The sequence below is a fragment of the Phaethon lepturus genome, unplaced genomic scaffold (assembly GCF_000687285.1).
Source record: "Phaethon lepturus isolate BGI_N335 unplaced genomic scaffold, ASM68728v1 scaffold6392, whole genome shotgun sequence".
In the NCBI taxonomy this organism is placed as follows: Eukaryota; Metazoa; Chordata; class Aves; order Phaethontiformes; family Phaethontidae; genus Phaethon; species Phaethon lepturus.
The window spans coordinates 31,124-46,861 of record NW_010521126.1 but is presented as its reverse complement, the minus strand read 5'-3'; the positions used below and the strand labels follow the sequence as shown (position 1 = coordinate 46,861).

Genomic DNA, 15,738 nt, shown 5'->3' with positions numbered 1-15,738 from the left:
GGCTTCCCCAAAGAGCACGTCCCCTCCCTTCGTAAGCGTAGAAAATATTTTTCCGTTAAAGGGTCTTTGGCTAAAACAGATGAAACAAGTCACATGAGAAGTCACAGCAGCAGAGAAAGCTGGGATTTCTTTTTAAAACATGTATATTTAGAACTGTAACGTTTACAATTTCGTTAAACAATCTTAGTACAATGTGTTTAACAGTATATTACAGAACAACGTGAAAAATGATTTAATAGCAAACCATGAAAGTGGAATTAATTATAATACCTGCAGTGTCAAAGTCACTAACTTGTTACCTTTTCCAGTCAAAGAATCCCAGCAGTCATTCACACTAAATGACGCTTTGGGTTTTATTCAGAATAAAATGGTATGATTTCCACAGAGAAAGGGCATTCCTTCACAGAAAGAAGATGCATACCAAGAACATTTTCAGCTAGCAGGTCTACTTTATACATCTATTTAGATATACTGGGGTTTTTTAAATAAAAAATAATAATAATTTAAAAAATGTTTATACTAGTGCAGGGTGCCTATTCATGTTTCAACTTAATTGCAATTCTTTTTGGAAAAAGGGTTTGTTTCTTTCTTCGCCTTTAACAATTTAGCAGAACCTGAGTTTAGAAAAAAAAAATAACAACAGTGAACTTGTCTAATGAGCAGTTCCTCACTTTAGCTTTACTGACAAGTATTTGATATGGGAGAGTTTTCCTCTGTGGAGTCTTGTTGACAACGCACCATTATAGATCTGCAAGTAGAAAAGGTCATTCTCACATTAAATGCACAAGTTTCAATATCAGAAGCAGGACATCTGTTGTAATTTTTCCAGTCACAGGTGGATTTGCAACATTCACAAAAATTACACTTTTTTTTTTACATTTTTTGTATTTACAGATATTATTTCAGATATAAATAATGAAATTCTTTAAGTTACATGTTTTAACTTTGCTTCACAATTATTCTACATCTGCAAGCTTTCCTATATCAAACCAACCTCTTTCTTCCATCATGAATACGGAAGTCTGGCCTCTAATCAGTAATAATTACACTAAGCCTTTATGATGAAAGGTTGACTGTTCAAGTATCACATCATACTGAAATTTCTGCCCCAATTTAAAAATTGGGGCAGATAACCAAGCCACTTAGAAATGGTAATAAAAGAAATTAATCTGGGAACTCAGTAAGCCAAATAAATTATTATTAAATTCTATCAGTATCTTTCTTTGGTAAGAACTATGCAAGAGGATGACCCAACCCCCACCCCCAAAAAATCATATAATATGTGACATCACAGTGTCTACTCTGTGAAGGAGAAAGCCTCAAAAATTAAGGAATTTTGTTCAGTTAAGATTGTTTATAGCAGTAGCTCTTCCATGCATCTAAGTATGCAAACAATGGAAGTTTAATATAAAATTGCAATGGCAGGAATTAACAATGATAAAACAAAACAGAAAAGCAACTGCTACACCAGTGTATGTGCTGCTGTATGCTTTGTGGTGTTTCTGGCACAAGTGCGGAAAAGCCTGTAAATTATTACATAAAAATCCAAGATTTGGATAACTGTATCATCCAACTCTGAAGTCTAAAATACGTAGGAAGCATGAAACGAATCTCTCAGCTGCCAGAAAAAAATAAAAAGTGGTCCAAATATTAGGATTTTTTGTTTTTGTTGCCATGTGTGGTGATGCAGAATGTGACTGAAGGGAGAAAACCCAATAGCTTACACAAAACATACTGGAGTGGCAATATAAACTAGCTGACACAAGCTTCACTGTACATTTAAATTGATACAATTGTCTGGTGCTTCCATGGCCAGTACATGTTGAGTGCCATAGGTCTCCTTAGAGTTAGAATGTTACAACAAAGACTAATCTGGTCATAATCCTTTAAAGTGCTTTCATATCCAGTTTCTAATGGTTTTTGTTTTCCTTGTTCTCATACCGCGTTGTCACGTGATATTGACTTCCAGAACATGGTCGTCCTTGCTGGGAATGACAAGTATTTGCATACCCGTGCTGCAGTTGAAGACCTGACCAGATGAAAAGGATTGCAGACGGGGCATGGGCAAACCTTTGTGTTCCCCACTAGCTGCAGAATGCAAGCTACCTCTGCTCCTTATGCTGCTGCTGTCAGCTTGATCATCCACATTCTTGTCCACAGATAGGTTATCATTTTCAATCCAGCTATCTGTTTAAAACAAAAACCCACAGTTTCATTCTACGGAGTGATCAAGCAACTTAAAAGTTTTATTTCAGAGCTCAGTCACACCGTCAACTTACCACATGTTAACAGTTACTGATCATCTCTGCTCAGGTAACACTCTGTGCACATTTTTGGCCAGCAGCAAATGTAAGAGTCAATTATATTGCTTTCTAAGGAGATAGCATTACCTCACATTTGCCACAGGCTAGAAGGGTGCACACTGTCAGTTCCTGGAGCTCTGCTGACCAAGGGTAAGTTGCTTGCACAAGCCAATTCTTACTACAGTTCTGGCACTACTCAACTGTACAGATAAATACTCTAGGTGGCTTTCAGCAGTTCTTTTATTTTGTACTTAATCGTTTCAAAAACTGGGAAAAAATTTCACAGCTAATGAAGACACAGTAGATCTGCATCTTACAGACAATGAAACCACAGGATTAGAGGGTTAGCAAGTTTTCACTTGATTACAAATCCAGTGACAACTAATTTGCACAATAATCTTTAAAGGAAATATAAGAAAACATTGCATTTATTATTTCTCCTCACAAATCAAGGCTGCAACCCAAATTTAAAGTTCCTGTTAGAGCAACATTTTCTAAGTTTCAAATCAGAACTCTGAGTGAAGGTAAGTAATAAAAGACACCTAAGAGTACTTGGTCAATACACTTCCTCGCCTTGCTTTTCTCTTTACAGAAGAACACAGGAGAAGCAGAACCATTTCTATAAGTAGCCAAGATAGCTTTACCAGCATCAAGTTGCATGGAGTGAGCAGAATGGTGAGGGAGGTATTTAAACAATCTGACATCAGGAAAAGGTAGATATCCAGCAAACAGTGGCATCACTTCCATGTGGACTTTGTGAGTTGCTCGAGCTGCTACAGGCATAGATATGACTCCAGAACTTTTTCCACAGACTGCCCAGTTACTACTGTTGTCAACAACTGCAAGAATAAAGAGCAAACACTACAAAGATCTTTTCTGAAAAATGAAGAACGCTCAGTATAGTTTTAAAATCAGTATTTTAGAAACATCTAAAAGTCCACCAGCTTCTGTGTATAAAGAGCTGTGCAAGTTAAGAAAAGAGCCCTACACAAAAGGCACCAGGTATCCATCCAATCTGAACAGCATTTATATTCCACTTGAAAAGAGACTAATGGGGAAAAAAAAAAAAATGTTCTCAGTCTAGCAAAATGAAAACCGCTTTACTGAGCAGCCATACTCATAATACAAGAATATATGCCATAGAAAGCCTGGCAGATGTCATTATCAAGAAAAAACTTGGGCATTTTGTCAATATGCTTAAGAAAAATATTCTTACCTTCATACATAAGTTTTGTTGTGCAATATCCATCTGATTCTGTTAATGCTTCATCTCTGTCAACCTCTGAGAGGTCAACAAGTCGGGTGATTGACACCTCTAAAGAGCAGAGCGAGCCTGTTTTACAATACTCTGCCCCCAGTGGTGGAAAAATTTCGGTTTTCACATGATACAAAGTCTGTCAGGAAGAAAACAGGGCTGTTACCAAGAAAAAAGGGGCATTTTACTTGTGTTTAAATTGAACCAGGCAACTGATAGAGTACAAACTTAACTTTACATTTAACAGCCATTAAATCTTTTTAATGCAAGATTCAGTTGCAAGTAATGTTCACTTCATTATCTTTCTCAGTTTGAGAAAATAAGCATATCAAATTTTATTCATTCTATTTTTGATACCAGCAGCAAGCACACCATTTTTCCCTCCACTTCTGTGCTTTAACTCAGTCTTTCAATGATCCTAATCTTCATACTATTTAAACAAGCTTTTACTTGTTTCTTGGCTCCTTCCTTTCTAGACACATAACTCAAATTCTGAGTATACAGAGGAACTACTTCATCACTCTTACCATCATAGTCCCCAGAATAACAGTACTGACATTATGAAAGAGCTAATTTTTAATTACTACAAAATTAGATTTCTACTAAAACCCCCCAGTTTAACACAGTTAGTTCCCCTTAAAAACACCAGAAAGATGCTGAGAAAGGTGCCAACAAATGCTAGTTACATGCCAGCAGGTAAACAAATACCTAAAATACTGCTCAATGCGCGTTTTTAATAAGCAGGTAGAAAACATAGCAACACTGAAAACAGACAAAAGGATTTAATCAACTGAGAGTCTTCTCATGTTCCTACTTTTTACCCAAGCATCAAAAAGGGTAACACAAGATTTAATTTAGAGATCAGATTAAATAATGTTGATAGAACTGCTTTGACAGGAAGTTATATCTAGCCTACAAGCTTCCTAGATGATTAAAGGAATAAAAAGTTTGTCCATAAAGGGAAAGAAGAAACATTTACGATAATGGCCTAAAAACCCTAAATATTTCATTAGAGGAGCTCATCTCAAGCACTACAAAACCAACTCAAATGCTTTCAATAGCAACTATTTTTTGGAAATTGCTTTGGAAAGCGCAGTCTTAAACCAGCAGGGAAAAAACAGCTCAGTAATCTTAAGGACAGTCTCCATGGCACAAGCCCAGGAAGGCAAAAACACAGAAAAAAATGAAACAAGGGCACTTGTGTAAGTATTATGGTGTCCCCCCCATTCCAGTGGCAAGTACATGATTCCACCATATCATATCAGGCTTCAGTTCTGTTGTTCAACAAACTGGCTTTCCAATGATTCTAAGTAGGTATCAATCTCATTATGTAAACAGAGTTTTTCTAATATATTTCTTGACCTTCCCTTTCCTCATATTAGGAAACCATATTCAGTTAACATATGCTATACTTAGAGAGTACTTACAAAAAAATTTTCCACTTGAAATTCATAAGTGAACGGCTTTAGGGTAAGAGACTGTTCTTCAGAGGTAGCTGGACAAAAGCTGACTGAAAACAGGCACTGCAAGGAGAGAGGAAGCTCTTTTGTCCACTTCAATTCCCATACAAAGAATATTGATTGCTTACTGTATATGACCTGAAAAAGAGTGTTTATAGTATTAGCTCCTTCTTTCCTCTGAGAAAGAAGTGGAAATGCACATACATATGTTTGTCTGTTCTGGCACTAATATAGTTTATACGAACAAAATTACCTGTTTAGTATTAAGTAAATCATTAGGGAAAATATGCAACCAAAATAAGTAATAGTGATTTTTTTTTTTTTAAACAATGCACATCTAATTAAAAGGTGGGATACATTTCACTGTCAGAATCAATGTTTCAAAAGGGAACACTTCACATTCAAGTATGTATGAAAAATATTTTATTCAAATTCAATAATTTAAGATATTAATAATGTTTATATATACTTTTCCTAGACACTAAGAATGACCTGTTTAATATCATGTTCAGACACAGCTGGAAGAAGCTTCAAGGGGACTGTTTTGCAATTTAACTAGTTTACAGCTGTATTTCATTAGAAAACAGTCTCATTTTTTTCCTACCACTAATGTCAAACTGCAGCTATAAGATGAACAAATGAAATGTTAACAGTGATATTAGTGATATTACATTTGTATAGCTGTTGTTCAAGCAGGTATGTAGTGCTTTCATGAGGCAAATGGACATGTTTGAAAACTTACTTAATAATCTTTGCAAGTTTTAGAATTTAATCTGAGATCTACAGGTGTAAATGCCTTCTAAAGCATCTTTAAGAATCCAAGCTACTCAGAGGACTACAAAGGTCTGACCTAACATCAGCTATCACCCTTACTTACTACAAAATATATGTGCAGATGTGCTAATAATTTCACTAACAAGAACTTTCATCTAGCTGCCCTGCCAACGATCTTATATACCACCAAGTAAATCTTTACCTGTTGAGATTCAGGGTTCAGAGGTACCAGCTGCAAATCTGTACAGTCAGCAGAATTTTTTAGGCTATTGTCTGAAAGCTGGAAACAGAGTTCTGACAAGTTCTGTACACAGACTTGCACATATTTCCTGAAAAACACGACACAGTTTGTTCAACAAAATTTGAATAGTTACACTGAAAGAGTACATGTCCATAAAATTGTTTTCAAAGTGCACAGATCAAGCTAAAACAGAATGGCAGGTATATTTGTTTCTTCCAATCTTTTCTTCGATACTTATGAGTCTGTAGAAACAAGGCTGTAAAACATCCTCTTTCATATGAAATGAAAACAAGTAACTACACATAAATAGGCTGGCTTGGTTTATCTTTTGGTCTTATTTCCAAAATGGCTGAAACCACAAACTTGTTTTACTGTTATGAAAGAACACTAGAGGAAATGCACAAGCTTCCAATGGAAAGCTGTGCACGATAACAAAAGCCCAACTTAAAAAAAAAAAAAAGGCTGCTGTAGATATTACTTATGAAACTCCAGCTCCATATTTTTAAGAAGAAACAAACAATAAATACTTAATGAGTACATTACCGTTTGCCAGCTGACAATAAGGAATGCTTGGCATTAAAAGGTATGCAGAACGTTAGTGCAATAATTGTGGAGTAAATCGACCAAGGACAATCAATGGTTATCTAAAGGAAAAAGGGAACAAAGTTCTTATTCATAATGGTCTTTGGCATAATGATTTTGTTTTTCTTCTCATTTCTAAGCAAAACTTTTCTCAGCAAGTGTCTACACCTAATGCATTCATAAGGGGAAGAAGAAAAAAATTAAAAAAAAAAAAAATCAGTATGTCAGAAACTAATCTGACAAAATATTAGGTTTCTGTTTTCCAGTGAGCAGGATATGAAATCTCGAAGAAGCTTTTCCTGTGGAAACTGACATATCCAGCTCTGAAGACTAGAAATAAAAGAAAGGAAGTAGAAAAAAAGATAAAATGACATGAACAATACCAATAGCATCTTAATACAATAATCTGTTAAAAGGTCAATATCAAATAAATTGCTGTAAGATCTATTACTGAAATGTCTTTATAATACTTCAATACATTAAATACAAGCTCAAAATATTTTTTAAATGTATTTAATGTATATTTGTTTTAACTTGAAGCAGCACACAAGTGAAGATTTTTCTCCTGAAGCCTGGAGAAGAGAAGGCTCCAGGGACACCTTCTTGCAGCATCCCAGTACTTAAAGGGAGTTTATAAGAAAGACGGGAACAGACTTTTTAGCAGGGCCTCTCGCCATAGGACGAGGGGTAATGGTTTTAAACTAAAAAAGGGCAGATTTGGACTAGATATAAGGAAGAAATTTTTCACCATGAGGGTGGTGAAACACTGGGACGGGACTCTGAACAACCTGATCTAGTTGAAGATGTCCCTGCTCATGGCAGGGGGGTTGGACTAGATGGCCTTTAAAGGTCCCTTCCAATCTAACCCATTCTGTGATTCTAAATGAATGCTGCTGTTCTTCCAACTGTAAAGCATATATAGGTAACAACATATTTTTAAATGAAGAGAAAAAAAATTAAAATCTTTTGTCACATCACATTTTAGCAATGCTAGTTTATAGCTATTCCTTTTTACCCAACTCTTCACACACAAGGACACATGGCAGCACACTTCATTAATTTTAACAAGGAGTAACGCTGTGAAAGGTGATAGTTTCAAGATCATTTTGCTGTCAGCTGAATAGCTTCTTTCCACACTACTTATTTTATTCACCCTTCATAATAAAAATTAAGAAGTTACCTCCAACTAAATAACATGACAGCTTGAAACCCTACAATGTTAAGTACCTCAACAGAGCATACAGATTCTTTGGAAATGGAAGAAACATCTCTCCCATGAGTCAGAAGGGAGAATTTAAAGACCACCATGCCACCTTTTACAAAGACACGAGTATCCTTCATCCTATATAAACTGCAAGTGTTAGAACATTAAAACTCAGATTACTACCCAGTGGAACAGTTGGCAATACAGGAAACCTAGTCTACATTTCTGATTGTATTTACATTTTCTTTACATTTATAACATTTGCTATGATTTCTGCATGTACATATTTTAGTGGAAAATTAGTTCAATGCAAGCAGGTTTCCCCCCATCACCACTATTTCTATTTTGTGAAGTGTATGTCCCATGATCAAAGAGATTTCATAATAAAAATGTTAAATTACATCTTACTTTTTGGTCAACAGTAGCCATACAGTTGTCCTGTTTCTGCTTCTCTTTGTTTTTTCTGTGAACTTCTTTATTTGTAGTATTTTCATTCTCCACTGCAGATTCTGTGGCTGATGGCAAATACATGACTTCTAGTTCAAATTCAATGACATGATATGCAGGAGCTACTGGCAAACTGATGCTTGTGATCTTTTCAGAAGACTGAATCCTTAATGATGATTCTGAGATCTTCTCTATAGTTGTGTAGAATAGGGAAATAAAGTAGTTTTAACACACATTCATCCCTTCCCACTTTTCATTTTATTTCTGTAAATAATGAAAGTAGCCTATAAACCAAGAAAAATATGTGGTGCCTTAAGCGTTTCCTAGCAAGACCTCTATGTCTGCAAAAACAGCAGTAAGAAACCATGTTATATAACTCCACGGTAACCTCTTCAAAAGAGCTATAATCTGCATATTTTAAATACCACTGCTGTTCACAACTTCCCAATAGTAATGCTCTGTCCTTAAACTGCACAAAGGTAACCACCACATTCCATGTAGTAGTCCCTCCCAACATTCAAAAAAGAACTAAGAGAACAATTTGATAACAAGCTTCAAACTAGCTGAAGAGCTACTTTAGTATATCGTATGACACCTATTGAAGTTTTTACAACATCCTGCACCTCCTTCGTCTCATTAATTTCACTTCAAGCAAACTCACAACTTAGCATACATACATCAGTATTCTTGGTCGCCATCCATCATCTGTCTTTAAAATACTACACATGGGGTGCCTCTGTATAGTCTATTTTACACTTAATTTCATCAAAGTCTGTTAAGACTGTTCTTCCCATTTATCTAAAAGTAGCTTGTGTCTGAGCAACTGATGAGACCATACAGTACTTAGAATCATAGAATAGCTTGGGTTGGAAGGGACCTTTAAAGGTCATCTAGTCAAACCCCCCTGCAATAATCAGGGACACCTTCAACCAGATCAGGTTGCTCAGAGCCCCATCCAACCCGACCTGGAATGTTGACAGGGATGGGGCATCTACCACCTCTCTGGGCAACCTGTGCCAGGGTTTCACCACCATCGTCAAAAATTTCTTCCTTATGTCTAGTCTAAATCTACCCTCCTTCAGTTTAAAACCATTACCCCTTGTCGTATGGCTACAGACCCTGCTAAAAAATCTGCCCCCATCTTTTTTATAAGCCCCCTTTAAGTACTGGAAGGCTGCAATAAGGTCTCCCTGGAGCCTTCTCTTCTCCAGGCTGAACCACCCTAAGTCTCTCAGCCTGTCCTCACAGGAGAGGTGTCCCATCTCTCTGATCATTTTGGTGGCCCTCCTCTGGACCCGCTGCAACAGGTACATGTCTTTCCTGTGCTGAGGGCTCCAGAGCTGGATGCAGGACTCCAGGTGGGGTCTCACCAGAGTGGAGCAGAGGGGCAGAATCACCTCCCTCGACCCTCTGGCCACTCTTCTTTGGATGCAGCCCAGGATACAGTTGGCCTTCTGGGCTGTGAGCTCACATTGCTGGCTCATGTCCAGCTTCTTGTCCACCAGTACCCCCAAGTCCTTCTCGGCAGGGCTGCTCTCAATCCCTTCATCCCTCATCCTGTATTGACACCGGGGGTTGCCCCAACCCCCGTGCAGGACCCTGCACTTGGCCTTGTTGAACCTCATGAGGTTCACATGGGCCCATTCTTCCAGCTTGTCCATCTGGAAACCTATGCTCAGAAAAAAGGGAACTAGGATGTCATCTGTTCAAATGAAACACCAGCCAAAGGAAATGCTCCATTTACATAGAGCACTATGTAAAAACCTACTTACAACTACTTCACAATAAAAATGGTCTAGTCAAAATAGAGCACACATAGTAATAAAAGATCATCATGATTCATTTGGAAATCATGACAGATGATTTCTCACCTCAGCAGCAGCAGCACCATGCCTACTGAGTTTCACCAATGAAAGTAAAAGTTGTCCAGCTATGTTTGCTGAAACCAGGACAAAAGTTCATACTACTACTTTGAGGACGAAAGTTTACGACCTTTCTTGCACTGAATTACCCTGTTGCAAGTCCCTAAAATTGTTCTTAATAACAACTACCTAAAAAGACAGCATCGGTGTTCTTAGTACTGTAAGTACAGGTTTACTTCAGGATTACTGAATTTTCAGCCATTTAAAGGTTATTAATTTTTACTTCACTGCTTACCTCTGGTGTTGGAATAGATCACTGCCTTGCTCTCCGGATGGTACAGAATAGGCATGGCATCAGCGTTACTGAGCTGCAAAGTATCCCCATTCTTCATGGTGTAATGACCAGTGGTCACTGTGAATTTCACTTTCTGGGGAATGCCAGCCAAAAGGCTATCTAAAGAAGAAAGCAGAGATTGTTAATAGATTCCAGTACTTGTCAGCAGATGGTTACAATGCACTGCTAAGGCTTGTTAGCAATATTTCCAGACAATTGTCACACTTGTTAGAGTAACTTAAAAGCATGAGGTTTTGGTATTATGCAACACATTAAACCTAGTTCAGATATATTAGTGTGGAGAAACCGGTTGTTTCAACTTCAGTGACCAAAACCACTGTTTCTTGGATGGATTTGACTAGCTAGCTCACATACTGTGCAGCTCTGGCAGCACAGAATTCAGTGAAATAAATAATCCCAAAGAATTTTCTAAGCTTTTTGTTAAGTTCTCCAGGTTGTAGACAGCTTTAAATTCTTGCACCTATGATGCCAGTCATACCCGCAATGCTGTATTTACATAATCAAGATGACAAGAATGCCAGTGTGCACACAGACAATTTGATTAATGCCCAATATGCCTTTCCTTCCTTCATCACACATTGCAACCCCTGTAACTGGAATGATAGCACAAAATGCATATTCACTCAACTGCTTCAGTTAATAGTGTGAAAACAAAATCAGTATTAACTTCCATTTATACTTTAATAAACTCTACAACAAGTAATGCTCAGCCATCCACGAAACCAATGGATGTATCCAGTATTAAATTTTAATAAGTTTATATTATCACCTCTAGTAAAGAATCCCAGTTCTTACGCATTTCTCATAAATACCAAAGAGACTGCAATGTCACAGAACTGACCAATAAGGAGCTCCGTTAATTACAAATCTAAATATTCATTTCTAAGCATTGTGGCAGCTCAAATCATACCTGATATTTAAGTGACACTACATGTTCAAATTCATGTTCAAAAGTGACACTGCATGTTTCAGAGCCAAGTACTGGAATTAGCTGTTGAAAACTAGCCATCACTGACAGAGTATACTTGATGGATAATGTGAGAAGTGAGAATTTAGTTTAGACTCAAAACTGAGGCAAAAAAAAAAGTGAGTAATATTCAAGCCAGAAAACACTTTATCTAGTCCCATGACAGTACAACAGAAATCATCAAAACAACTTCAGCGTGGCAACTGTACCTACCAGTCATCGGTTCCACTTTCAGCTGGGGCTCCTGAGAATATACATCATACTGCACAATTGGGTAAATATGAAGATGGACAAACTGTACTTTCCCCACTGAAGTGCACAGTTGCCTGAGCGTGTATGTCCCAGGTTCTTTGGCCTTTGAAGAAAACATTTGAATGGACTTTTACATTTAGGAAATACTTCTAGAACAAACCCTCTACTAAAGAACAGCATGTTTTTAGTTTATTTTTATCAGATAGTTTGCATTTGTAAATTAAAACGACAGCCTTGTTCTCTAAGTGACAAGGTTTTCACAAAGGAGCACCTTTTGCTCCATTAACATAGAAGCTCTAGAGTGTTGGATGATTCAAGAAAAAACATCAGAAGGAACACGTACCAAAAATCAGAATAACTAATATAGTAACTATGCTGTGAAATTATTATTTTGGGGTGCTTTTTGTCTTGTTTGTTGGCTGTTTTTTATCCTCCCCTCCAAGTTCCACATACATTAAAATATAATTATATTTATTAAGTACTGAAATGCTATTTAGCAAGCAGTAAAGTGTTTATTTGGCTAACATTCATAAAATCCTACAACATTTATTTAAGGCACAGCTTTCAGCTCAAGCTATCGATTTCACACACTCCCCACTCCACACCCTGTGTGAATGCTTAAAAAAAAGTAATACCTACATATTTAATTTCAAACTCTTCCTTTACTCTGAATCATGGTATTCTGGATGTTTTTCAGTAACATTATAAAAAGCAAATCTGTAAGCAATTCTTCTAGTATATTTAGTCGTGATTCTATTTGCTCTTAGATACTACTGCTAGGCAATGGGAAATGTTTTCTTTTTCCATGTGCCATTTTACCAAGTGTAATACATAAATATTGATGCTCGGTGTGATTAAATCTAAAGAATAAGATTAAAAGCTATGGAGAAAAGCTGTAACAACTTAACATTCAAAACTCACAGTTATTTACAAAGCAAATCCTGACTGATACTCAGAGTCACACATTTTGACATTAAAGTCACTAAATTTCCTCCCTTGAATACTTTATAAACAGAAAAGCATGAGTAAAGTCTTTCATAACATATACATACTTTAAACCTCAACATGGGATGGGAATGTCAGTCTGAAGAATTTAGACAATGCTTTCTGATCTCTTTTAAAGCTTCAAAAAATACACTGGAAGATGGCTATCAGCATAAATAATCCTAATCATCAGTCTAAGATCTACAGAAAGAATCAAACTCCCTCTGCATCTTAGAATCACCATCATTCCTCTTTTGGCAAAAGTAGTGCCATTAAGCAGTACTGTAAGAAAATTCAGAAAACAAGTTGTCAGCAGTTTCTCTCCTCCAGCCAGCTATGTAATCCAGTAGAATTCACACAGTATACTACTGCAATGATAATGGATTTTTATGTAAATATTTCGTAAATACTGCAGTTCAAATCTAGAGAACCTTTCATCATGTTATCTAGTAATACACTGTCAAAATTATAACATATTCAGATTTCCTTTTAAGGACAGGTAAGCCACACTTTGAACAACTGTATAAAGATAAGTAGGATTCACACTGAGCAGTCTTCCCATGCAAAGTTCTTTCAAGAAAGAAAGGTTAGGAAAATAGGAAAGTTATAAGCGTAAGGCTGTCCATCCTCCAATAGCCACCAGAAGCAAGCAGGACAAGTCAAATTTAAAGCAGAGCTATATCTAGCTTTTTCTCTGTATTTCTTCTTCCATGATTTCAGATTGCTTCCTGATCCCACTAAGCCAAAATGCCTGCTCACAACAGTCTCTAACAGCTTTCTTCCAGTAAGGCTCCTTTACCTGAAATCCAGTTCTATGTACATGTTATTTTACAGAAGACTACATTTGCAGCCACCAAGACCTCTGACATCTCCAAATCCCATTAACTTGCCCCAATCCTTTGAAAGAATGAGAAACCTAAAACATTAGGCCAGCAGGTAGTTCAAATGATGTTATTGCCATTTCACATTGTATCACCAAGGACTTGAACTCAACTTCTATCTTGAGATACCTGCTATCCACACAGGTTCCACAATGTGCATGTGCACATGTACCAAGCACATCCCTCTAGTGCTTTCTGCCCCAGTGCTGGAGGAATGGAAAGATGTAGTGTGTAAGTCTACAGAAAGCTTCACTCTAAGCAAATTTCCGTAAGACAGGAATTAACAATTAAAAAAAAAAAAGAGCAAGTTAAAATCACAGGTGTGGAGCACCTAAAATATGCTAAGAATGCTACAGAAACCTGCTCGTCCACTCTGTCTAGCTACCAATTTTCAGTCATCGAAAGCCGGTATGTAGATCCTTATTTCAAAATTAGTCTGAAAAAAGGGACCAAAGCTAATTTAAACTAATTAAAAACTGGCAAAGCTAGCAGGCATATATACCATATGTGACTGCAAAACACTTTCTCTCTTCATAGCATCCATATCCTTTCCAATATACAGGCTGGAAAATGTTCAGAAAATGAAGAAGCTATGAAACACCTGTTGCATTCCTCATTGTGCTGCCCCATCTCTTGTTAACCATACAGATGCTGCACTGAATTTCTGAGCGTTTTCTCGCTCAAGTTTTCCCTACTCTGATGTTCATTACTGTAGCACTGAACTCTAATATTCCCTATGAAGGATTACAGAGGTACGGAGATAGTAGTATTTACAGAAATCCAAAGAACAGAGCAACATGATAATCGAGGCCACAAGCTCCTACTCCTGGAATGCCAAACAGAGGGCAAAGTCTCGCTTTTGAAAATGCTTAGCATTTCACTTCCTAGGACTAAGTTGGCAGGTAAATGCCTTTCCCCATTTCACTAAAACAAGCAAACAAACCACAGATCAGCCAGTATAAGACCAGAGAATGAGTGGCAGTCAAAAAAAAAACAAAAAATCACCCACACAAACAAAAAACCCCACCACAAACCACCACCCCACGTCCCCCAGCCAACAGGACTGGTACTCAAGGCCTGCTGATTTCCAGTTACTATGCATCTAGTAGTAATGTAGTGTGAAAAGAAGTGATAAGCACTACTGTCCTTAAATATTTCAGCAATTACTGGGAGTACTTGGCTTGCTCAGGGAAGAATGAGAGGAAAAAAAAGGATTACTCCAAGTATTAAGCTGACTTAGAGTACATGTGTAAATTGGGAATTGAAAGAGTTTCATATCCAACACTATATGGCAGAAGCAGGACTGTAAGCCATTTTCTGAGGGTGGCATTTAGATGGTGACACTATTTTCACAGTGTTTGCTCATGCAAACTTAGTGTTCCTTTAGCAGACAACCCTTATGTTCTTGTCTTCTCATTCTTTATGTGATTAAGATGAATAATGGGGGCAATTTTAAGTCTGACATCTTCTGAATTCAAATATTTGAAGCTGAGCTTAACTTTGTTATACTTCTTGCGGGTAGGTTTACTACACCCACCAAGTGAAAAAATATTCTACCACCCTCCACAGTGAAGAACAGGCTATCAACCAAATTCAACTACACAGTCACTTGCTAAGGGCTAGAAGATGCATTTCTATCAAAATTTTAAAACATTATTCTCAATGAGCTCAATATCGAAAGTAGACTTCATGAGCCATACGTTATCTTGTATATGAATTTGTCAGTTTAATTTTTGGCAGCAATAACCAAAATATTTAAAATAAAGTTTTGGAAGGCTGACTCAAATGACTGCAAATAAGAGAGTCGCCTGTACATTTTGCCACAAACACAATAGCCTTCTTTCAAGGGAAATTAAGGTTAGAACAATGAAAAGAAAGCCACAAGGGGAACAGCATCACCCAAGCTGTGACAGGAAGCAATACAAGTACCACTTGCCAGCATTATGCTCTTCCTCAGACAGTGCTTTTAGTTCTTCTTTCATGAGTACTACGTTCACACAGCTATAAAAACATACCTGAGTATTGAATGTTATTTTATTGACCCCTGGTTCCAGTATTAAGTTGTTGCATTTCAACACATGAGCTCCATCTTCTAAAGTCACCCCTGAGGGCATATCCAGCGAACTGCTGCTCTCTTGCCTTCGTAGTAGCATGTGCACATTTTTGCAGAT

The 15,738-nt window shown here is 37.1% G+C and overlaps 1 protein-coding gene across 1 annotated transcript in view; it reads right to left on the bottom strand.

The window, feature by feature from the left end:
* Positions 1-1,772: 1,772 nt before the first annotated feature.
* The window catches only part of LOC104616402 (trafficking protein particle complex subunit 10-like), a gene marked incomplete at its 5' end in the record, with an annotated part of 35,210 nt that continues 21,244 nt past the window's right edge, over positions 1,773-15,738 (bottom strand). Inside the window, 10 exon segments of the mRNA XM_010281404.1 lie at positions 1,773-2,187; positions 2,948-3,142; positions 3,520-3,697; positions 4,986-5,156; positions 5,995-6,121; positions 6,577-6,677; positions 8,228-8,457; positions 10,424-10,582; positions 11,664-11,805; positions 15,583-15,738. The exon segment at positions 15,583-15,738 is cut by the window's right edge and continues 30 nt beyond it. Of these exon segments, the coding sequence (XP_010279706.1) occupies positions 1,949-2,187; positions 2,948-3,142; positions 3,520-3,697; positions 4,986-5,156; positions 5,995-6,121; positions 6,577-6,677; positions 8,228-8,457; positions 10,424-10,582; positions 11,664-11,805; positions 15,583-15,738 (1,698 nt within the window).